The sequence below is a fragment of the Chamaea fasciata genome, unplaced genomic scaffold (assembly GCF_029207755.1).
Source record: "Chamaea fasciata isolate MVZ Bird 193981 ecotype frontalis unplaced genomic scaffold, bChaFas1.0.hap1 SCAF_8, whole genome shotgun sequence".
Lineage (NCBI taxonomy): Eukaryota > Metazoa > Chordata > Aves > Passeriformes > Sylviidae > Chamaea > Chamaea fasciata.
This window is the reverse complement of record NW_027094093.1, coordinates 19,347,858-19,372,800: the sequence shown is the minus strand read 5'-3', so window position 1 is coordinate 19,372,800 and position 24,943 is coordinate 19,347,858. Positions and strand designations below refer to the sequence as shown.

The window sequence follows — 24,943 nt, the reverse complement described above, 5'->3', positions numbered from 1 at the left end:
CGGTAAAGCTGATTTTTAGGTTTTGTCTCCATGGGAAAGTTAGTATAGAGTAAGCTGTAATATAAATTTATGATATAGCAACTCAATGCATGCCAGTGCTTTGCAAAGCTGCTCAAGCTAGATGTGAATCAGACCCCGGAGGCAGTGTAGCTGGATGAGTGCAGTGCCGTGCCTAAGCTAATTAGTCCTACTGAGAAGTAGGATATGTTATGGAAGAGAGTTATGTTAATATGGCCGTACTTCTGGCTATCTAAAAGAGAGAAATCAGAAGTGACATTCTGTGACAATAGGTACACACTTGCAGTGCACCAGTTTCTTCATATTGTAACTCTGTGGCATCCTTTGTAGGTTATTCACACAGGAATTAGTGCACAGTAGTTAATAAAGTGTTAATTCACAAACTTTGCATGCTCTGCAATATCCACAGACCCAAGTACTGAATCAGGACACAAATAGATTTTGATGTTATATCACAAGCTACTCTAAAGGGATATGCTATTCAATAGAAGCCAAGAATCTAGCATAGACGTGTAAGAGAGAGGTTGAAAAAAATCAAATATCTGTAGTAATTAGAAGGTGATAAACATATCCAAATCAACTCCACAAAAAAATTCCAGAAATCACTTAACCTGTGTTTTCTGGAATGACTAGAAATTCCACGTACCTGCACGGTACATAGAGGAGCCTGATTTTCCTGAAGGGTTAAGCTGTGTTTAAAAATTAGTCTTTCCAGTGCCTCAGTTTGAACCCTGAAATCAATGCTCATTTTGCTAAAGAAGAGTTCATCAAGTTCTGACGAATAAAATGTCATCAAAGTCACTTGAATTAGTCATGTTTTTATGAGAGAAATAAAGAATCTAACTGATTCTGTAGCATTTACCATTTTTAAAAAGTATACTCAAGTACAAAGATTGCGTTCAGAGGGGAATATAATCAGTGAGCTGCTATATTAATGTCAAGAACGGTGATTTTAGAACAAAACAACATACTGTCACATAGGCAAGTCACTATAATACCAGCAGGTCAGCTTACTTTATTTGTATATGTGCACATGTGTACATCTTTCTCTGCCTCCATGAGCTGAAGTCTTCACCAAAATTTTCCTTAGAAGCATTTAGGAAAGACTGCGTGAAAATTACACATATTCTGTGTGCTTTGCACTCCCCAAACTCCTACTACAGGTGGTGTTGCTAAGTACCATGAAATACATAGGTTAAAATTGCTATATTATTACTGAGATCACAGGGTTGGAATTCTTTGCAGACCTCCCTCACTTTTCTTTAAAGATGTCTCCTACGTTTTCTGAATTTACTTTGGTATTACTGAACACTCCCATCTACTACTTCAGGATGAAAGATAGGGAACTTCACCGCTGAAAATGATGAGCCTTTCTTTTTATACGTGTCTAGCATTTTTCCACTAGATTCATAGTGTGAGTTGTCAACAAAAGATTGTGGTTTGGATTTGGAAGTAGTACGAAAAACATACCTAGATGCTCTTTCACAAGTTAACAGACATCTTTAAAGCCTGAAAGTTTTTTCTACTCCTACTTATTTTTCAAAATATGACATTGACTGAATAGTTTGCTTATGCTTCTTCAGTTTCTCTTTCAAAATATTCCTTCAGAATTTAGTGGCCAGAGTTTGATCTGTAGATCGCTTCTAAGCTATCACTAATTGAGGGTCCCAGTAGCACTTAACAACCCCTTAAAGAAATGGGTTGCTGTAGAACGTAGGTCAGCAGCGTTAGTTTCCTTTATCTAGCCAAGATACCCCCTTTACTTCCAACATTTACAAATGTCAGGCCAAAGTACTGTAGCAGCACCAGGAAGCAAACACCTAACTAGTGGTATTTTTTACAATCTTCAGTCAAGCTTGCTTTCATACCTCCTTTAAAAGTTACTGCTGCCAACTACCTTGAATTCAGAAAAAGACCTTCTTTCTTAATGAAGAAATCTACTGAGAATTTTATCTTGGGCTTCTACCATTTATTCTTTGAAATATATGCTGAATCTGCTACACTCAAATTTGAGATACTAGTTGTATCAATATGGACCCATGGTTTCAAGCCTTTAGATATGCAAATTGTGTTTCTGTAACGAACAAAACCTTAGAGACCATGTTGTTGTGGTTCCACAGAGCCTTTATTGCGGCTCATCATTATGCTAAATTAATACAAATTTCCTGTGTGTCCAGAATTCAAAGTCAATCAAGTGGCTTAATCTCTGAGGGCATGGGATAAAAATGCTATTATTACAGTTTGGAAGAAGGTGAGGGATTACCTTTAAATGTATCCAGGCTATATGCTACAACAGCAACTCTGAAACACAGACCATTATGAACCTCATCTTTAATAGAGTGTGAACTTGCAGATTGCCTCCTGCCCTACTTTTAAACGCACAGACTAACTCCCCACAGTTGTACAATGCATTTTTGGCAATTTCAGTAGTTGGCTCTGTTGACAAGTAGTATTAGGAAAGTATTTGTGATTTGTTACTCCTCTTTAATGCACTGAATGTTTTGACTATTTTTAAAAGTTAATCTCACTGTTTACTTTTCATGTTTGTTTCATCTTTTTCCCCATATGCTTTGCTTTTCTTAGCTAGAATCCACAAGGTGAACCAGTGCCAAGTGTCCACTGAGTTTTCTGAAGCCTGTTAGCACATGAGATGCAGCTCTTAAGATCCACAATCTGCAGTTTGAAAACTTGTGTATTAGTAGCTCCAAATGTGCTTTGGAGACTACCTCTAAAATTGATGATACTGTCATGTTATTTAGGATTTGTACTTTAAAGTTGCCAGAGCTATTTATTTAATCATATTGACTAAATCATCATCCTAATTCTTCTTTGAAGAAATAGCTGCCGTCTTATTGTGCAGAAGTATCATGAGTTGCTCCATTGTTGATGTTGTGTTTGTGAGGATTTTTTTTGATAGCTTTTGTTTCTGAGCAATTCTGAAAATTTCTCATACCTCCAACATGGTGCATGGTTTTACTTTTGAAGACAGGGAAGGACAAAATATTCACTTGAGATTCTTTCTGATCCTATTTTCTTTAACTTCACTAAATAAATAAATGTCGTCAACAGTCTGAGTCTCAACCATGGCATAATGCTGAAAAGACGAACTTGCACCTTGGCAAACCTCTGAGTGCACGATTCCTGTGTGGGTGTCCCTAGGGTAGGTGTTCCTACTTTAGGACTAGTACCTCAGATAAAAACTCTTGGAGAGGGGGAAATGGGGCATGTGCAGAAAACTGAAGAATTACTGGCTTTCCTTTGTATTTGTCTTTGCACGGAATTTCAGCTTTGGCCTTCCAGAAGCTCAGGCTGATCTGGTGCACTGCTAGCAAAGTGGCGAGTGTCATACAACCTTCCTGCCAGAAACAGTTAAAGTTGATCTTGAAATACCTTTACAGTGAAGATTCTGATACTTGCTTTGTGAGAAGTTACCTCAGCCTCCATTTCAAGTGCTTGTTAGGGATTTGTTCTGCTTGAATTTATTTATTTTAAGTTGCTCTCTTTCCTGGTCATTTGAATAGTAGCAACCTTATCCACACACACAAACAAAAAATCCCCCACAAACAGAAAAATCCACACATAAAAAAGAAAATTTCCAGTCCTATCCAAACATATTTATCCTAATTTTCTCTTTCTCACGGTAACCAAGAGGAAAAGCCTAGGATACAGTACAAAAGTAGGGCATGCAGAGGTATTTGCCCAGAACGCTCTCCAGCCAAACATGGTTTGTCACTCAGGGATGTCTTGATCTGAAAGTGATCTCTTCATATTTAATTGCTCTCAGTAGGCTTTTCTGCTGTGATATTCGTCATTAACTTGTGCTGCTCATACAGCATTGCTCAAACAGTTAGAGAGAGAGATCACTTAGCTCACATGACAGTGTGAGATAGATGGTTTTTATCACCTCGTGGCCATTGTATTAACCAGGTCTTCTAGAACTAGGACACAGGCTGTGATACGTAGTAATTTCAGCATACCCAGAACGACCTGGTTTTCATCAGTAATGGTCTCCCCTGAAAAGATCACAAGCCAACTGTATTATGGGTTGCATCCTCTGCAGCATGTGAGGTGATTCTGCACCTCTACTCTGCTCTTGTGAGATCCCACCTGGAGTGCTGCATCCAGCTCTGGGTTTCTGAGCACAGGAAGGGCATCAATATGTTGGTCCAAGTTCAGGGGAGGGCCAGCAAGTTGGCTATAGGGATGGACCATCACTCCAGTGAAGGAAGAATGAGACAATTGGGATTGTTCAGCCTGGAGAAAAGGTGGCTTTGGAATGACCTAATTGCAGTCTTCAGTACCTAAAAAGGGGGCTCACAAGAAGGATGGAGAGGAACTTTTCACAAGGAAATGTAGTGTCAGGACAAAGAGAATGGCTTCAGACTGGAAGAGAATAGGTTTAGATTAGATATGAGGAAGAATTTATTCTTTATTCTGAGGCTGGTGAGGCACTGGAACAGGTTGTCCAGGGAATTTGTAGATGCCCCATCCGTGGAAGTGTTCAAGGCCAGTCTGGATGGAGCTTTGAGCAACCTGGTGTAATGGAAGATGTCCCTGCCCATGTCAGGGGGAGTTGAAACTGGATGATCTTTAATGTTCCTTCCAACCCAGGCCATTCTCTGATTTTATGAATTAACCAAAAACTCCCACAATCACCTTGGGTCAAGTTTGAGGAGGGAAAGAAAAATAATGATCAGTTAAGTTTTCTGCATTGTCCAGAAGTATTCTGCCATTCAGATGGTTTGGAATGAAGTATTTTTCCCTGAAGTCACAGTTGCATTTGGTAAACCTCTTGGACTTGACTAACTGCCACACCTCAGGAACCCACTATTAGATGTTATTATGTGCAGGGCTTATAAAGGCTTCTATATATTCAACTTATAAGAAGGCTTCTTCAGGACCATACTTGTAGAAGTGTGCTGTTTGCTGACAGGTTTGAATCTTACCCGTGTTAGTCACTGATAGTTTCATTCTTTGGTATGCTTTGTTTAATCTCTGCCTTTTCCCTCCTCAGTCAAATCACTCACAATAGAAACTGAAAGAACTGACAGTTACTGAAGGATCAGAACTGTGTTGGAAAGAAAAAAACAACAAAAGCCAAGATTCTAACTATTTATGGATCTTGTTTCCCAACAAAATGCATCTAAAAGCCATTGTCTCAGGGTTCAGAGACAGCTAAATGATTGATTTCACATAAAATATTTGTTGTTCTAATTGCAGTGTCATCTGGGTCGTTGGCAACAAACAGATGCAAAAACAGCCTTTACATACCATCTTGAAAAACTTATGATTTGCTTAGTGTGCTTTATAATCTAAAGCATATGGCTTTGCACATAACTGCAGTATCCAAAATGAAGCCGTACGTAATGAATCACTGGGTGGAAGAAAATGCATTGCTTCTGTTACAAGTTCTTTCAGTGTGTGTATTCAAATGGTTCTGTTTAGCGTTATAAACAAAAGGATACGCTCACAGTTTCAGCAGTGTGTTACAGATTCTGGGATGCACATGACATCAAAGAGGCTACACTAATTTCCCTAGCAGGCTATGGCTCTTGGCACTATGAGCACACTCCATCTGAATAAACAGAATTCTAGTTCACCGCAATTGTGTGGGGGATCCAAGGTGATAGTGAAGCTTGGTTTTGTTTTATTTTATACCTTTCTATAGGAAAGATATAAAATACCTTTTTACTCCTTCTGTGTGTTCAGTAAATTGAGTAGCTACATTTGAGCTATAGACTACAAAACATTTGACACTGAAAATTATTAAATCTAATGTATTATTCTTATGTAGTGAATCCAGGTAAGAGCTTTAAGTATACTGGAGTTGCTAAGGATTAATCATTCCTTCTAAGCATTAATATATATGTATTTTTAAGTAGTTACCATCCCTTCCCTTAGCAACACTTGTGTGAAGATTCGGTAAGATACTTTGTAAGTTAGCAAGGGCTGAGGTCTTGTAACTCCTCAAAACACATCTGATTTATTGTTCTTTCCATGCTTGCTTGTCGCTAGCAGCATGAAGAGTGCCAGCTCCTATAAATATTCCTGGACACTCATATGTACAGGAAGGGACCAAGGGAATTTGGTGGCAGGAATGGTTCCCATCATACTAGATCTCATTATATCAACAGAATAGATGGCCTTACTGAGCATTTGTGGACATCTGAAGCTACTGGTAGGTAAGCATGAAATATTCTGGAGAGAATTACAGTTGTTAATAGTGTTATGTCAATATGCCTCCAGGCTTCTGATGTTACTAGATTAATTTAATCCTCTGATGCCAGAACATAGCAATAGGTTCTACTGCTTCTCATTAATGGTTTTTATTCCCTTTTCTTCTTTCCCTTAGTTTCTCAGTACCTGACTTAATTGGGGGGGGGGGGGGGGGTGGGGTGTCTTTTTCCTCTTTCCTATAGTTTTCTCCATTCCCTCTTATTAACCTCAGAAGGGGAAAGAACATAATGAGCATACCTTATTGCTCAAGTAATCAAGGAGTCTTGCTTTTTATTCTCTTCTATCCTGTGTTCTCGTCTCTTGGTGTGGTTTAGCCTGTACTGAGATTAAAATTTTAGTGATACACTGTGTTTATTTCCTATCAGCCTCCAGCATTTTTGCAGAACTACCATAATATAATTGAATTTATAGTATGTCACATAGACACGATAACTTCATTATTTCCGAAAGAAGCTACAGATCACAGCAGGTGTTTAGTGAAGCCTGTTATACCTGTAATCCTGTCCTTGTTTCTGATTCTTTTATAGTTGGTGGCGTTAACAGGCAATGTACAAATACCCTGTGATGTGGGCTGGGTATCTCTTAATGTGCGCTCATGCTAAAGTCACACTGACTGCAGCTTAGTACAGGGATGTGCAGGACAGTTCTGCACTAACAGAATTGAGTATGGCAGGCAGATGCTGCAGGAACTCAGTGGGGACTAACTGCTGGACTATTCACTCTGCTTCCCAGGCACATGTTTCATTTTACCCCATTTTGCACTTTACTCTTGTTTTGTACATAAGGTATGATACAAACTGGTGGAGAATCAAGGCAATGGAAAGGGAAGGAAAATACATTTGTATGGATACTCATAGCCAAATAGCATTGTGTGCCCTTTGTAAATCACTCTTTAGAAAAATGAAGTTGAAATAATGAAAATCATGAAGTCTAGTTAATTCGCAGCCATTTTTACTGCATAAGTCATGTTCAGTCAGTCACATTTAACACTGATATGAGTGGGACCAGAATCACTAGCCCCTTGAGTCCTCTCCTTGAACAGGCTTGCATAGCACACAGGAAAATGTAGCTGTTCCTTGAAGTCAACATGCTGCACATTATTATCCACTAGCAACCAATCCAGGAGGAGGATGTATATTATAATTGTCTGTGAGGTCATTTCTGCATTTGCCTAAGACTTCAAGAGGAAAAGTGAAGTTTACTTGCTGCCTTGAAAAATGATTCAAAACTGGAAACTTGAAAACATGAAAATACGTATAAATTATCAAAGGAGAACAAAGACAAGTTTTTCTACAAAAGTCTTCTCCCCAGGCTATAACAATGCTTTACATAGGCATGATCAATATATCCAGGCTTGAGAACCAAAGTCTTTTGGAATAAATTAGACTGGCAGGAAAAGAAACAAACAAAGAACAAATTAACATGATTTTAAACATTGCTTAAATTTTCATGAATGTAGACCTTGAGATGTTATGATGAGATCCCATGAGTCTGTGCTAATATTTGCTTATAATTAAGGGTTGCACTTTCATGTTTCATCTGATATTATAGATTGGAAATCATCTACATGCTTACTATTTTTCTTGGTCATAGTGATTTTTCTACTTTATTTGCTTACTCTGTTAATAATATATATGATTCCTTAAATGGCCTCATTACGTTTTCTTTAAAAAACTGCCCCTTCTTGTACTCTAAATCTCTTTCTTTGAGTAATTAGGAAAAAACTACCCTTTCTGAGATACTAGGTTTGTGTTCACTTAGGGCAGAAAAAGAGGCTAGACTAACCCCTCCCAAACCTGCTTTGGGTAAATGGCTTCAGAAGGAAAATGAGTGTACTCAGCTCCAGTCCTTAGTATGTGTTGTGGTGGATGAAGTCCCTTCAGCAAGGGAATTGGCAACACAGCCTCTTTGGGGCACTGATGCATTGGCAAAGAACCCTTGTGTGCATTCCTTGCAAAAAAAGTAAAATGTCAGCCAGTTTTAAGAGCCCCGGATGTGCTGCACCACCCTTAAAACAATCTGATTCACATCACTTTATAAGTTCCAAATGCAGTTAAGCTTCTTCCTCACCATTTCTGTGCAGAATTCTCCATGTAGAAAAAATTAGCCATGTTTGGCAAGATTTTCAGCATCAAGAGGTTTTTGAGCAAGAGTTTAGTCATTAAGAGTTTGTGGAGAAAACCCTAACTTTGTTTCAGCAAGCACAGTGTGATGACTCTGTTCCTCTGACTTGGCTGCCCAGTGCCTGTACCCATGCTTTCAATACTGGGATAATCAGGACAATGAGGACATCTAAGATGAGATCTTCACTGAATATCAAATGAAGTCATCTGCCCCATGGGAAGTCATTACAAAAATATATTTTTGCCACTACTGTTTTTAAAGTATTGGTCAGGGCCCAAATCCTTGATGGAAAAGTCCATGTGCCAGTGCTTAAGAGCAGTTTGAAGTCTTTTGTTAAATCTTACTGTTTGGTAGTTTGTGCATTTCTGAAAGAGTCCTTTGCAGCTTATGGAAAGGATGGATTTTTAAACAGAAAAACCTTCTAAATGAGTTAAGATATAAGAAATGTGCTAATCATCTCCAAGCCAAGAGATGTCATTAAAAATGTCAGTATGATGGACATGATGGCTAATTGAAGAAAAATATTTCCATTTCAGTTATAAGAAAACAAAGAAGAAGAATCATGTGGAAATCCAGAAACTATATCCCAGAATTTAAAAGATCAATACAGATCTTCTGCAGACTGAGACTTCGGATAAAAATCACATTAGAGAAATTAATTCCTGTTAAGCTAGGTGTGATCTGTATCACATCTTCAATAGTTTTTAACTTTTGCTTAAGTCAAAATATGCCTTTTCTAAAACCTTCTAGTCTCAACCTGAGTTTCCATCATACTGCTAAATATTTTTTCTCCTAATTGATTGCTTTCAGTATGTGCTGTATTTCTGGTCTAAAATTTTCTTCTGCCTCTGACCATTAGTTAGTGAGACTTTTCTTTTCGAATGTGTCCACCTTCTATATAGGGGTTTACACTTGGCTTCAGATCACTTCTTCACCTTCTTTTGAAAAGAATGAAGTAGAACAGTCTTATATTTCTCACCATGGGGCAGATTTTTCAGAGTTCAAATTGTTCCTGTTCTCAACCCATTCAGCCCTTAATTGCATCCACTTTTAAATATTTCTGTACCCAACAATGAAACTGTTTTTCTGTTTCTGTTGAGTAGTCTTCTCTTCTTTGCACCCAGTCTATTTCATATTCAGCTGAATATCTGCAGTTCCCAAGTCTCTCCTGGAGACACTGCTTTCCAGCTATGTAATTCCCAGTTCATAAAAATGTATCTTGAATGTTTGACTTCACATTTACTTGAAAAAATATATCCTTTTAATCTGTGAGCTCTGCAAGTCCTGGGGTTTTTTGGTTTGGGCTCCTAGTATTAAAGAAATAAAAAGGATAACGAACAGTGGTAATAGAGGACTAAACAGAAACACCATCAGTTTCTTTACTTATAAATACTTTCTATTCCAACAGATTTATCCAGTAGCCAGTTTCTATTTCCCTTCACTGCAAGCCGCATCAATTTTGTGGTGTCTTTAGGGAAGCATCCACATGAACCTGCTCACCCCCTTGTCAGCCTCTCTGAGCTCAAGGGAGATGAGGATGCCCAGAACCTCAGCTACTCTACTCTTACATCAGCTGACATAGTGCACTTGGCAGGAAGCTTTTTGCCTGCTCTCGGTTATTTCTGTTCTGCAGTAAAGGATTTATCAAATAAGAAATTGTAACCTAAGGAATTTCTGTGCTCAGTGTTACAAGAAAAGGTTTTCTTCCAGGCAAAAGGGGATCAGATCTCTTTCTTTAAAAGCAGTGCTGAAGGACAACCTGAAGAAAGTGCATGTGTTCACACTCATTTGGTCTCTAAAGTTGCAGTGAACTAAGAAGCCTGGACGTGCCAGAGACACTTGGCACAATTTCTGTGCAGTATAGACAATACCTTGTTAATGATACTGGTGCTGCTACTACTGCTATTAAATTACAAGTGACTTTTTTCTTACTGGTGGCTTATAGTTTGTCATTAAAGAAAAAATATTTTAGAACAACATTTAAAATGCCTATTCAGCTGCTGAGTGTTGAGCACATGTTAATACCATTTTCTCCAGATATGGTAGTTTATGATAAATGTTACCAGATTTTGTACTGTTCATGTAGTGTGCAACTAAGACAAATGGGCCCACTGAAAGGGTATTTCCTTTTGAGAACACAAGCTGCAGACCACCCATAGGATACACAGAAATAATTAAGTGTCAGGATAAAAGGGTAGAGCAAAATATTACTGACTCAGAATCCTAATGAATGAAAGACATTAAAAACCCCCAGCCTATATATATGTGTGTTTTGAAAAAAAAAAAAGAAAAAAAGTGAAGGCCTCAAGAGCAGTTAGGGGAAAGGAAAAAAAACTACCCTATCACATTATTTTACTGTTTAAAAATTTCTAAATATTTGTGTGCTGTGTTTTTACTTCTGGCAAGCTGCAGAGAGGTGTGTGAAATTATGCAAAACAGTGAGTGCCTGAGTTCATACCAGCCTCTTTCTAGAACAGAAAGAAAAAAATCATGGGGAGGTATTCAAAAACTATATTGCCGTAAGAAAAATCTCAAATGGCCTTGTGACTGAAAATACTGCTTGCAAAAATTGCAGACCCTGCTGTCCTGAGAAAAAGCTCTCAGATCAATTTGAATAACTTTCAGAGCAGAGAGAGGCTAGAATGTAGTTACGACAGGTCTTCTGCAACATTTTCCGACTTCACAGAGAACAAAATTGCATTTATATCCTATCTGAATCATTGTGAAAAAAAATTTCAAAGAAACAGATATTATTTGGGCACCAAATTTCCTCAGAAGTTTTTTCTGGTACAGCCTCTGCCTTGTCTGGTTGTATACAATACAGGCAAGTAGTAAAGGTTTTGGCTCAGCCATCACAATCTCTTTAGCAAAAATATAAAGGTTTACTTAACTTGAAAGTATAGAGTATTGAAGCATTAGGTATTAAATTAGCAAGCAGCATGAGTGTATTATTTTAAAGTTTTTTTGTATTAGTGGATAAATATAACCTTTCTCTATAAACTTGGGTTTCAATTTTCAACCCAGCTCTGCAGTCAGTTCCCTGGTGGTCATTTAGCCCACCATCCCTCCCAGGTGCTGTGATGGAACAGAACAAGTTCTCCTCTCCCACACAGACATTACAGTTGCACACTGAGAGGAAATTAATATTTTTTAAATTTTATTGTTGAGCAGAAGAAAATGAAAGAGAGAAAATCTCTCAGAACAGTCAGTCTTTTGGCTGAAAAGGCCAAAGTTCAGACACCTCCCCTACCTCATTCAGATTGCAGGTTCAAACTATAAGCCTGAGTGCATAATAAATCTCCTTTGTAATGTTACCTGCTCCTTAAGGCCAGATCTTGTCAATGGATTTGTGAGATTAGAGCCTAGCATCTGCAAAAACCATATTAACTTCAGTTTTGAAGTGTTTAAAGGAACTCATGCTACTTGATCTTTGTGCTGGCTTTTTGTATAGGAGCAAGCTCCTTGTGCAGTGTGGAATGCAAATGTAGAAGATGTATGTTTTTCCTTCCGTGCTGCCAAACCCTGTTTTTATTCATACTGTCACTAAAATAATTTTTACCGGGCAGCTATGAGAAAAGTCAAAGGCATTGGGAGAATCATTTGAAAAGTAAATCACCTTTCCTTACCCCCACAGTATCTTGTAGTAACTGACTTACCCCGTAAACAGTTACCCTGTAATCCAAAGTATGTACCATGGAAAATACCTGGTAAAATAGGATATAGCACACCATAATGTCTTTTCTCTGTAATACAAAAAAAATCAAAAAACAAACCCCCCCCCAAAAAAAACCAACAACAACAAAAAAAACCACCCTCCCCCCACCCAAAAAAAACTTAGCAAGCTGATAGTTCTTTCCAGCAACCCTTCTGAAATACTTCCTTCATCTTTAAATTCTGCTTTCCAGATGACTTTAAGCAACTGTTACTTTACAGCACATCAGAAATTATATGAAGAAAGTGCAATTCCAAACTGATTCAGTTAATCTGATTAAACAGAGAGCCATGTCAAGAAGGTAGCCTTTTTATATAAAGAAAATGATGATAATAGACTAAGTCTCATCAGCCAAGAGGCTTTATTACTGTCTACTGTAGAAAAACTGTTTTGTTGCTGCTGAATGATATGTTCCTAGCTAGTCACAATATACCTCATTTCCTGCTTAGATAACAGAAGATATTAAGAAAAAGTGTGAAAGGAATAAGGAACTGTGTGATACAGATATACAGAAAAACAAAAAAATGTTGAAAAGTGAAAATTAAGTTCTGCATAAAAACTTGCATTTGAACTAAGTTTCAAAAGAGAAAGCAAAGATTCCCAAGTTTCTGTTTGCTTACTTTGGATAGAACAGACTTTCTAATAAATCCAGGACCAAATGGGACAGAAGAAAAGACTGTTTACAGACTAAAATGTGCTAAGACGTTCACAGCACCTGGCACAGCTTAAAACTAAATTGTGTTATCTTACTGTAGGTTCAGAAAACTGTCTTGAACAGAAGCTGAGAACACCTCGTCGACGATGTCAGCAGCCCAAAATGCTGAATAGCCCTGAGGATAACATGTACTATAACCAGTTAAATGTGAGTTCAAAGTGGCAATAAAGCTGTTTTACTGGCTTTGTTTCCAGTTAATAATTCTGTTATTAATACCTGTTTCAGCCCCTCCAGCCCCACCCCCACGTTCTTCTGCTCTCGTCTTGAACATGTGCTTATGCTCTTTATCTGTTGCTTTCATGTCAGGATGTCTGCCTTCACGGTGAATAATTGATGTGGTTTATCAAAGACGAGCAAGATGCATGCTTCATCAGGCTCACTTGAGCCCTTTGATCAAAAAAATTATGCTGTGACTTCTGATATTATCAGCATCTGCTTGCATTCAACACAAAATCACTTTGAATTAAAAATTAACGACTTGCTGCTTTGCTTTGACTGTGTGTTCTTGGCCCTCTCCACAGGGAACTCTAGAATATCAAGGGAGCAAGAGGAAGCCAAGAAAACTTGGGTAAATATCTATCTTCCTAGTTCTAAGCAACTGTAAACAGAAGAAGTCCTTTGTGATATTACAGAATATGCAAAACTTTCTAGAGAGGTTTCTAAAAATAAACAATTAACATATTTCTGTGCATTGACATTGGACATTTTCTACAGAAGCAAATGTAAAGCTTGCATGTACTGCTGTCTGCAGACACTAGAACCGTTTCTTACAAAATATGCTCTCCAGTTCTCTCTGTGTACCATTACTACCAACAAAAAAGCATTGTTCATATTTTTAAGTGTGTTTCACACAGTGAAAGGTGCCAGATGAAGGGTGTTGGAACTGAAGGCCTGTGACCTAGAACAGTGCCAGAAGCCCTGGCAGCCCCACAGCAGCACACTCACAGTGGGCCTCTGTCTTCCTGGGGGAGCACATGTGAGGAGCTGACAGAGAGGCCACAGCACAAAAGGGAGGTGCTCCTTCTCTGTTGAATGGAGTCAGTTCTCTGTGCTACATGAGCACTTACCACCTGGTATAGGTAGAAGAAACTAGGCTGGCTCCTGTACAGTTGCCAAAATATTCTCTTGCCTGATCACATAGACCAGAGAGAACTGATGGATGCTTGGTCTTACACACACATTTAGTCCAAAAATTTACCAGAACCTTCTGTATTTTTTCCTCTGTTTTTTATTAATCTTCTGAATGTAACTGGATGAAGAAGAGGTCTTTGAGTCCAAGTTAAAGCCTAAAATTTTGCATGACTGTACAAGATTTAGTTTTATTTTCTCTCCCTCCCCTAGTTTAAAAAAGTTTTTATTCTGGGAATAAAAGCATTAACATGAGACTGCAGTGCTCATCATACATCACAGAAAAATGAAAGCCCCTTGCTGTCAATAGGGCTTTTCCCAAAAATTGATGATGTAGTCTTTGGCTCATATTCACAGCAAACCATCATCTGAAATATGATACCAAAATCATATCCTACTTGTGGAACATACACAGACAAAAAGAGCCACATTGCTCAAATTAAATGCCCATTTGATGCAAATAGTTGCTCTATCGGTCTATACTCCAGAACTGAAATATGATGTTGCATTTCCCTGGTCCTCAGAACCATTCAGAATATAATCATAAAATGTTATAGCAGTTGGAATATGTATAAAAGCTGTATCTTTCTTATCGAAGTTAAATTTTAACTTAAGTAGTGTTGTTTGTTTCCTTTCAAGCCAAATCAAAGTACTGGATGGAGAGGATGAGTATTATGAATCATTGTCAGCTGTTGAATCTACCCCTGAAGATGACAGTTTTCTCAGCTCTCCATCTCCTCCTTCTTCAACAGATGTGTCTTTTACTCAAAGCTGAATCTCACTCATTCTGTTGACTAATACTGGTAAGAGTATTTTCCTGCTGATGAGCTCTTCCAGTCAATTTTGTTTATGTGTGTTCTTATAATATATTACAAATACCATGTTAGCTAGTTACTTTAGTTCACTGATTCAGACCTGGGTTTGCAGCTGTACACTGTCACTTTTAGCTGTATTTCTGTAAATAATTGTAGTAAAGGGGAGCAGCACTACCTGTATGTATTGATGTTGATAATGGACACATTTCTTTAGCAGCAAGGTTAGTTTATCCAGTTCTGACCCCTTCTTTCCTGCTTCCCCCTCCCCCAGCTGCTGTTCCCACCCTGTGCCATCCCTTCTGTTGTGCTGGCACAACTGCTGGTAGAGCTGTGTGAAAAGTAAGATCAAGGAACTGAACTAGATTAAAAGAACACTGTACTAAAAATTTTAATTTGGGGTCATAGTGAAAACGTTTTGTATTTCATTAGACTGATATTAAACATCATCCTTTATAACTTTCTCTGCTGTGTGTGGCATTTAACACTAGAAAAATGTACAGAGTAAAATATTTTAAAATAGAATTGTGTCTCAGTTCACCTTGCAAATAGTTTTCTTATGAATTATTAGTTTACCATAAGTCTGACTCGAGGAATCATTTCAAATATAAGAAGTAAAACAGTTTTAAGGCTAACGTTTCACACACTGCTTCATATAGTCACTGTGACTGAAACCATCATTATGACTAGTTTTTCTTGTTATCCATGCAAATATTTAATTTATTCCTTAAGCTGGATGTCTGGGCTTCGATGACTCCTCCATTTCCACAGCCCTCTTGTACATAGCAGGGGAGACAAAAAGTCCCCTGCAAATTTTTCTACTTGCCTTTCACTTCTTTGAAAATCCTTAATGAAACAGTGTGTGACTTTCTACAGAATACTGAGATTCTTTGACAGTTACTCTTTCCGTGGCAGAAGCTGACTATTTCACCTTACTCTTTTATTTCTGGTTCAGAAACACAATTTTGATCTGTGACCATTTTTTGCTTCTTTTCCAGACAAGCTCTTGTCAAAAACTTTTGGAAATAAAAGGTTCACATGTACTGCCTCACACATTTGCTCAAAATGATTCTTTTTTTCTTTTTTGACAAACCATACTGATTAAATCTGACCACATGTTTTACAGACCTAGTTATGATCCTTGTTTTTATCTCTGCTCCAATGGGTTTACCCTGCTCTGTGCTAATAGATGCACCTCACACCTGTTCTTTAATACATAATTTCTTACTATCAGTGTTCACTTGCATCATCTTTTTGACCACAGGACACGGAAAGGTGGCATGAGAAATGAAACCCAAGTGCAGTCATGATATCCCTATACCAGAGTAGGGTTCAAAAGAAAAGGTAGTGAAATAGTTCCATAAAAGCTTTGTTTCTCCTAACAAACACAGAAATTAAGTTAGATGGAGCAGATGAGGATGAGCAAAGGATTCTAGAAATGCGAAAGAAAGGTGAAGCTGGAAGTTACAGTCCTGAGAGACACTGAAGTCTTTCAGTTCACTCCTCATTCTCCTCCAATATACATCTAAGTAGGTGTACTTTAAAGGCATTTAAGAGCCTTTGACATTTAGGAACTCCTTAAACAACAGAGAATTGGTGAATACCTGCGGATGAATTAATGGCATTAAAAAATGTAGCGCAAATAGAAATGGCAACTAATATGAATGAGTGTGTGCAGATCAGTTTCTTTGCATTTTGTCAAAATGTAACGAGTGTATGTTATCATCAGTCATCAAAAATGATGTCACTTTTCCTATGCAATGTATAAATTCTCAGTTACTTTGTAACATATCTGGATGGAAAATGAGATCATTTTTACTTGTTTTCCATTGGCATAGATCACAGAGAGTTGTAGCAATATTGATGCCTTCTGGTTCCATCCTTCCTTTTGGAAAACTATTTGGGAAAATAAAGCTTTATTATTACTGCGATTCACATCATTATGCACAGTTAAGAGTTTATCAATTGTTCTAATTAAATGACAGTAAGGTTTCCAGATAGATATTGTGTCACCTGCCTAAAACCAGCAGTTTACCTTACACTGAGTAATGCATTACTCTGAGTAGTTAAGTTCATAAAGAAGTAAGGGAAAGTGAAAAATAATATATAATTCAGTGAAGCACTTAAGCCAAAGCCAAAGTCCCATTGAAATCAATGACATTTTGGCACGTGATTAAGTGCTTTGCTAAATGGGGACTCGAGTTAACAAGAGAAGCTTCAGAAGGTTAAAGAATAAAGCACAGGCGAAATGCAAAAACTCTGTAAGTACGTCCTTTGGTTTCTTCCTTTCTCTTCTTCCAATTGTTAAGCTCATATCAATCTCAGTCATCAGAAATGGACTTCAAAGAGATTTTAAGCAGTCTTTAATTGCACAGAAAGGGTAGAATACAGTGTTTTCCTTGTTATATGCAATGCCACTGTCTACATTTGCTATACATTTTTCAAATTAGTTAATGTCACTGAGTTCTTTGCTAAACATAGTGCACGAGGTCAGTCTGTGTATTTTATTCTTTCCTAACTTACCCCATTCCCGTGTTTGTTTGCACTTCATCCTCAGTAGATGACCCTGTGAGGTGGTCTTCACTCGTCCTGATTTTAGAGCACATGTATGCCCTTCAATTATTAAAAGCCTTGCAGTAGAGCCACGCAGTCACACTAAGACTGACCAAAGAGTTGAACTTCTGTTATCATATTGGCAAAAGTGTGTGTTTGGGTGGATTGATTTGTGTGTGAATGGGAGTACAGGAGCTATGTCAGTGTGATGATCCTGGTCAGTGGAAGCATATCAACAAGAATAGCTTAGATTTTCTCATTTGGCTTTCGTAACATTGAAGCATTGTTATGATTTATTTCCTTTCATGTATATTATCCTGAAATATTAATGCATTTTGCTTAATAGTTCATAACATATCCCGTTCTTAATATTTTATAAAAGTAAAAAGTTTAAATCCTGTTAGGAAAAAGAAAATTTCTTAGACAGTGTGTAATATATTAAACAGTTTTCGGCCGATGGGAGAGAAAAGGATGAAGCTCAACAAGGGATTTTAGTAGATTTCTTCTGTAGACCTTAATGGCACTAGAAACTGGTCCTTGCTAAGGATAAATTCTGCCTTTCAGTTATGGCAGCTTAAAAACTTGTCTCTGTGCCAAAAAAAAATCGGGCAGGGAGCTTTTGGAGATTAGCCCCTTTCATTTGGTAATTTTAAATGTGCTTCTGACTTAAACATTTACATCACTTTAGTAACATAAAGGGACCTTAGAATAGGAGTAAATTGCAGCCATCTTAAATTTGCCCTCAATGTGACCTCCCTTACCCATACACTGTAAGAGTTGTGGAAAGGGCTTTTGTGCACTGAAGGTCTTTTAAGTGGCCCCTATCAGACTATCCAAGGACTTGTTGTTACATAGAAGCTTATAAAATGTGGCTATAAATTACGTGAAACTGGGTGCTACTATCTGTTTTACACCTTGTAAAAATTGATGTGAGAATGGGATTTTGAGTCCCAATTTTTTTTAAATTTAAATTTTAAATTTAAAAACTTTTAAAAATTATAATTGAATGTTTATCCCCTTCTGTTCTAAGATTTGTAATTATATAGGAATATTGCTTTTTTGTTGTTGTAAAATAGCAGTGAGATACCTCAAGTCTACCATACTGTTATTTTTCATTCCTTTTTTCATTGTCTCAAAACAGAAAGATAATTTGGCAAGACAACCAAACTCTGACATTTTTAAATGTCTTCAGATTAACCAGATAAATACAGTGCATAGAATTGAAAATAAAGCTGTATGGCACAAAAGTATCCTCCTATGAGAAATGGGTAAGTGGTTTTAGTACAGGTAGATGCACGAGACATATTAAACTTATCCATCCTGCTTTTAACTCTGACAACAAAATGTGAGAAGTAATGTCAGTTCTGTTGTTAACACTAGAAATACATTTCGATAACACACCTTGTCTTTAACAGTACTCACCCTAGGAGGAGTTGTAGCAGAATGCATACTTAACAGAAACTGTTTCTGCTTGACAGCAAAGCAGTTCTCCCAAACTGACAAAGTAGCACAGGCTGCTGTGAAAACCAAAGGCTAGGGAACAGCCCTCTGGGTCAGAGCTAAAGCTTACAGAACTCAGTGAGAGGCTTTGTATCTCATTTGGGATGGGCACTGGAACAGATAAGGGAGAACATTGACAATTTGTAATAATAGAGCACTGTGTCTTTAAATACACAGGCTGATGCCTAACTCCTCTTAATAGATTTATCAAGAGTTATTGGATATTATTTTATTACATGTATAAATCCAAGGCCATCCAGAACAGTAAATATATATGTTTTGCTGTCATGGAACTGTTTATTATAGTATTCATGCTGCGATGCTAAAGGACATAGGAGCAGATAAGTGAAAATCATATCTTGGAGTAATGTTTCCAGAAACCAGATTACGTATTATTGATCAGGCCAGTAATAGATAAATCCCTTGCTTTTGTTTGGCAGGCTTAATTTTTAATTATATTGCAGAGAGATATTATTTTTTTCAATAATTTAAGTAGGATTTTATAATATAGTTGGCAAATGGAGATGGCAAGTAGGTAGATCAACATGTGTGCTTTTTTCTGCAAAAGATCCAGGTCTCATTTTTTGACCCATTACCGGTGAAAATCTCAATCTCTAAGTGAGGTGGTATCTCCAAAACAAAGACTGGATGTCATCCACTGGGCTGGAGTTCAGTGCTGGGAGGCAGGTCGGCTTGTCACAGCTGTTTTCAAAAATTGTTGTGCTCCTGATCATGGCAAGTCTCTGACAAAGACCTCTCTAAAACTGGAATAGTAGAACTGAGGTTCCCATGCTGTCTAGTGCACTGTGGAGATGGTTGAGGCCAGGACAGGGGTAGCAGAATCTGGAGGTGCTGGTGGAACTGATCCTCAGAAAGGTGAGTGCTGGAGCTCCACATCACAGTACAGCTGAGAAATGGTGAAATGGAGAGGCTACACTGGGGCCCTTTGCAAAGAGAAAGGAATGGACAGGAGGTACTTCCACAAAATTGTGTGACATTGTTTGTTTAGTGATTTTTGGTTTTGCTGTTGCTCCCTGTTACAAGCAATAAGTTAATGCAGTTCCACAACTGGAGAAATTATGTAAAGACTTCTATGACAAAATGGCTCATACTGAGATCGCAAAGTCTTTGAAACAGAAACTTTTAGTTTTGTATTTTTTATTACCCCAGGAAAGAGCATTCCATTCTTGTTCTGTAGGATTAGTTTGATGGAAGTTTACATCCAAATTCAAAGGTAAGTGCTTAATGCAGACACAGACTTAATTTATTTGATTAAATTGACCCGTTAGAAATGAAGTTTTGAAAGAAAAACAAAATGTGAGGCTTCATAAAACTGTAACTTTTGATAACTTGTGTTACAGTCTTTGGCATCTTCAACTCAGTACAGATTTACAGCTGAGTTCCAATTGGAAATTAGTATTGATTGATTACGTTACTCATTTAACATTCCAGCATGCTGCAACGATAGTGCAACAGACCGTGATAAAACGGGATGTGATCTAAGAGGACATGACCGATGGGATGAGAGCAAAATGCTGGGTTTGCTAGTAGTGCTGTGCAGTAGCTCAGATTGGCATCTTGTGTGCTTTGATTGTTCATTTCATTTTACTGTTGTCCTACTGAGTTGAACATTTTAAAAGACAACGGTGTTTTTCCATCTGTAAGTCATGGTAAGACAGATGGATGTGGAGAATCTCCACCTACAGCTCCTTGACTGAATGCCACTGCCCACTTAGTGGTAGAGAAATCCCTTCTGGAAAACAAGAATGTCTTTAAATAGATTATATTGTGACACGCTTTTTTAATATGGGAATTTGCAGATATTTTTAATTCTTTTTAACGAGTACAAGTAAAACAAACTGGTTCTTATCAGCATAGCTGCTATATTATAAACAGTGCTTCTATTACCTTCTGTTACACCAAAGTTAATCCCCAGTCCTGTTACAAGAAACTCATCCTTATTAAAGTAACATTAAGAGCTTCTTTTTATTGATCCGCTCCTTTCACTTAATGATAGAAACTTACTGATGTTTTAGTAATAACCTTGCAAGCTTTATCTCATTTTACTTCAATGTGTGTTACAGATAGATGCTATGGAAACTAACTTAGCATAAACATTTTGCAGATGTCTTTAAAGGTTAAGGAAAAAAAGGTTTAGTTGCACTGCATGTTAACAAAGATGGCTGAAAAACTGCAAGATAAAAGAGAGCCTCGAGTATGAACATCAAAGAATTGTTAATGACAAGAAATACCATTAGGGTTAGCATCCCTTTTGTTTCAGCCCCCTCACACCTGCAGTGTGTTGCAGATTCTGTCTTTGTTGGCACATCTGAATTACTTCCATTAGCATTTATAGAAAAGTGGCTGCAGAACAACAGAAATGTACCCCTGGTTTTCTCTCTTGCTCCAAAAAAGTAAGATACTAGGTTCTCTGTGGTTTCCTTCAAGGTACAGTATCTTATTGTAAAGGAGACTATAGACCCAGGATTCCGTTGATTGCAAATGAGCTAGGTTGAAAGGAGAGGGGAGCTTTTGATACTGCTAGAGAACTAATATAAGCAACGACAAGAAGCACACATAAGAAGCTCAGACATTAGCAATAGCAAAATCAGAGCGTGAAATTCAGATTAGCCCTCCACAGGCTGTGAGAGGGAGGGGGTATTGGAAGACTTGGCATGGCTAAAGGTGTAACCTGTTTCATTTGGCCCCTGAAAATTTTTAACAGATGGTGGGACCAGCTGTCTTTTTCAGCCATTTAATAAACTCTTCGGTGGTAACAGTTTGGGAAGTGGGGGGTTTTGAGTTTTAGGCCAGAGGAAAAAATAAAGAAATCTGTCCCAATTGTCTTTGCCAAATAGAGAAGTCTGGAAACATTATGGACAGTTAAAGTGAAAAATCTAATTGATGATACTGTCCTGATTATACATTTCAACAGAAGAGAAAAAAGAATGGCCTGTGCTCAAATGGACCAGTGCATTTAAAAAATGCCTATTACGGTGTTATCTTTATCTGTCATTTTAATTTCAGCTCTTGCAAAGAGGCACATAATGAGAAATTTTAAATGAACTGTAGAATGAGAAACTGTCTTACTTTTTGAGACATGATACTATGTTAAAGAAACAGGCAGGGTGATCTCCTATATGGAAAACAAAAAATACCTTTTGGATAAGATTAGATTTACACATTTCACACAGTCTGCCTAGGTGAGTACAGCAGTCACTTAACTTGCATAGCACAGTGTTATAAAATGACAAGAAACTGCTGTTTGAGAAACATACTGTGTTGAGCCTCTTGTAAAAGCCTTAGTGATATGTGGGATTTTATTTATTATGAGAGTTCACAAGAAAAAGTAGTAACTCACTGCAACTGTATTTCTTCAGTTAAATTAATTTTTTTAATTAACATTTCCAACACAACACTTAAATGGCAACTCTCAATTATATGAGATGTTTTATTTAAAAAGCATGTCTAGTGTCTTTGAACAAAACAGTTCTTTTTGCACATTTACATGCTACCCAGCTGAGCAGCCAACCCTTCCATTTGACAAGGGCTTTGTTCTGCCTACAGGCCTATTATAAGCCCTAGATTGTTTGCCTTAATAAATTGCAACAATAAGACAGAAACCTCTTTCAGGTTAAGAGAAATAAAACATGTTGCCTACATAGCAAAGCATATGAAGTTTAATAATGACAACAGAAACATATCTACTAAATCTCATTTGCTTTGCTCCCAGATCACTACGGTTAAGATAGTACAAAAAGGTTAGCATCTTTCCACACATCAAACAAAAGATTAAAGAAAACAGGAGTGGGACAAAACAACTCTAGCTAGAGAATGTGTTTTTCTTCACAATCTAAAATCATACTGAATGCTATGTAAAGAGACTAGTGGGAGCTAAATAGAAAGAAATACGAACATGATTAAATGTAGAGCAAAAGATGTTTTTAACTGAAACAAAGCGTGATTTCATATTATCAAGAGGAAGAAAAGAGTGCAAATTATTTAAATTGAAGAATTTATACTACTCTCCAATGTGTTGGTGTGTGTTTGCTTGTGTGTGTCTTTCAGACCCTCCACTGAAGTACAAAGGCCCTACCAATTTTGCTTTTATAACAGCTAATGAGCATTCTTCTGTGGCTCAAGTGTTGGTGGAGAACTTGTGATCTTAAACAAAATTGTTAAGCCCTGCTTCTGAGGCCCCATTGGTAACAGTCAGCTGTCAGCTGTGTTGTGTTTGTGAAGATTGTTAGATGGCTACTTTTGTTGAACCTAGATCTGCATGGTTTTTACACTTAAGCTGGAAATTCCCAGTGTTTTTAGAGTATATCTGCAGATTATGGGGAAAATAGGAGGCGGAAGGGACAACATTCTGGACTCTTGTGCAACAGTAAAATTGAAGAAGGTGAGCATACCTGTTATTAAACCACTATGTATAAGCAATTTGAAAGAGTTTTCTCTATTAGAAACTCATTAGTAACTCAGTACCATGCTTGCAAAAAGAAATTCCAGTCACTGTTCTGTTTATAGCTTACTTTTTTAATTCTTTTTTTAATTTGCACATGGAAGTTCTGAGAATATAAGTATTCCTTTCCTTTGATTCTAAGAGAAATACATACACGTAGTACTTGAAAATGTTGCTGACAGGCTAGAAGTGATACAGACCTTCAGAGGAAATACAGTGTTTATGACAGGTATGGATTCAGCTGCATTAAAGGCTACTTTTCTTTTAATGTATTTTTGAGCTATGGACAATATTTTGGGGACTGTTAGGTATTTTCCTGGGAAATTTCAGTATTTCCTACTGAAATTTCTGTTGCCGTTTCTGCTCAATCACAACATGCAGGAAACATGGTCACGGTTTTTCTCTCTGTCTTCCTTTGTGTTAAAAGAATTAGAAGTGGATTCTTCATTGTCTCTGCCACAGTGCAATGATAAAGTGGCAACTTCACTGCTTCTTCTGACTGCTGCATGGAACCAAGTGGAGAGCGGGGTTTGTTATTTCTGAGAGGGCAAAGCTTGCTTGTTTCACCCTGTGGCTTCCTACAGTGCTAATCTCTGTTGTATGCAATTTCTGGGTGACACATGGAAGTGGACTTTCAAAAGGATAGACATGAAGGGAGAAGTATTAATGGTCTTTCATAAGGGAATTAATGGACTTGGGAACAATGGAGTAGAAAACTTCTATGAGAGAAACTTGGAAGAAAAGAGAAGAAGCTACATGAGACAAGAAGAAAAAAGACATGAACCATTAGGTTTCACGGTAGAGACAACCTTCAGTAAATTTTGAAGATTTTTCTCATCATGTACTATGCTGAGATGATGTAAAGCGTTATATCATCTTGCAGAGTGTCTTAAAATGTATGTAATACCTATAGTAGAAAATCACTTTAAGATGCTTTGGAAGCTTCTTGAGAAGCCAAATGGTACAGTTACTGCAACTACAAATAGGTTTGTTTAGCACAAAATTAAAAATGGACTAGTAATTCAAATTACAAAAGTAAAGGCAAATAAAATGTTCCAGGTACAAAATTCCTACATTTTCTGCAATAGAAAATTGCAGTAATACTGCAGTCTGTATCTTGAGATCTGGTTCCTCTTTCAAAGATCAGAAAAAAAAAAGTCTTCGATTTTTGATGGTTTGAAGTAAATAATTTTTTTTTCCTAGGCCTCCAGTACTTCCTCACTATCAAGTTTTTTTAAGATTATTCTATAGTCATTATTTTATATCTTACTGTAAGCTTTGGGAAAAGTCTTTCCTGTCATGAGTTTACAGAAAATGTCACCACAAGAAAAAAAAAAAAGTCTGAAATTATTAATTTTCAAAAACAGTAATTGTTCAATGTGCTAGAAATTTAGTAGTTTTAACTTCAGGAAGATGGACTACCAAGCAGCTGATAAAATCATAAGTAGGTGTTATATAGTAATGTTAGTAATTATATATATACAATAGAAATATAGTAATTATATATATATAATAATATATAGCAAATGTTTCTCCAGGCATCTCTCTATAAATATGCTACTAGATGGTGTGATAGAAGTATCTTTTCTTTGATTTAGCCATCATTTTTATAAGCATGTTGAAGCAAAAATAGTGGTAATCCTTCATCTGAGGAGATTGTTTTCTTTCTTTTTCTTCATTGT

The 24,943-nt window shown here is 37.3% G+C and overlaps 1 protein-coding gene across 1 annotated transcript in view; it reads left to right on the top strand.

The window, feature by feature from the left end:
* MYO3B (myosin IIIB) overlaps positions 1-15,760 on the top strand; it is a 194,985-nt gene extending 179,225 nt beyond the window's left edge. The window contains exons 36-38 of the mRNA XM_066189973.1: positions 12,847-12,953; positions 13,328-13,374; positions 14,574-15,760. Coding sequence (XP_066046070.1) covers positions 12,847-12,953; positions 13,328-13,374; positions 14,574-14,709 — 290 coding nt within the window. The 3' untranslated portion in view covers positions 14,710-15,760. The remainder of the gene's footprint in view (positions 1-12,846; positions 12,954-13,327; positions 13,375-14,573) is intronic.
* The last annotated feature ends 9,183 nt before the right edge of the window (positions 15,761-24,943 follow it).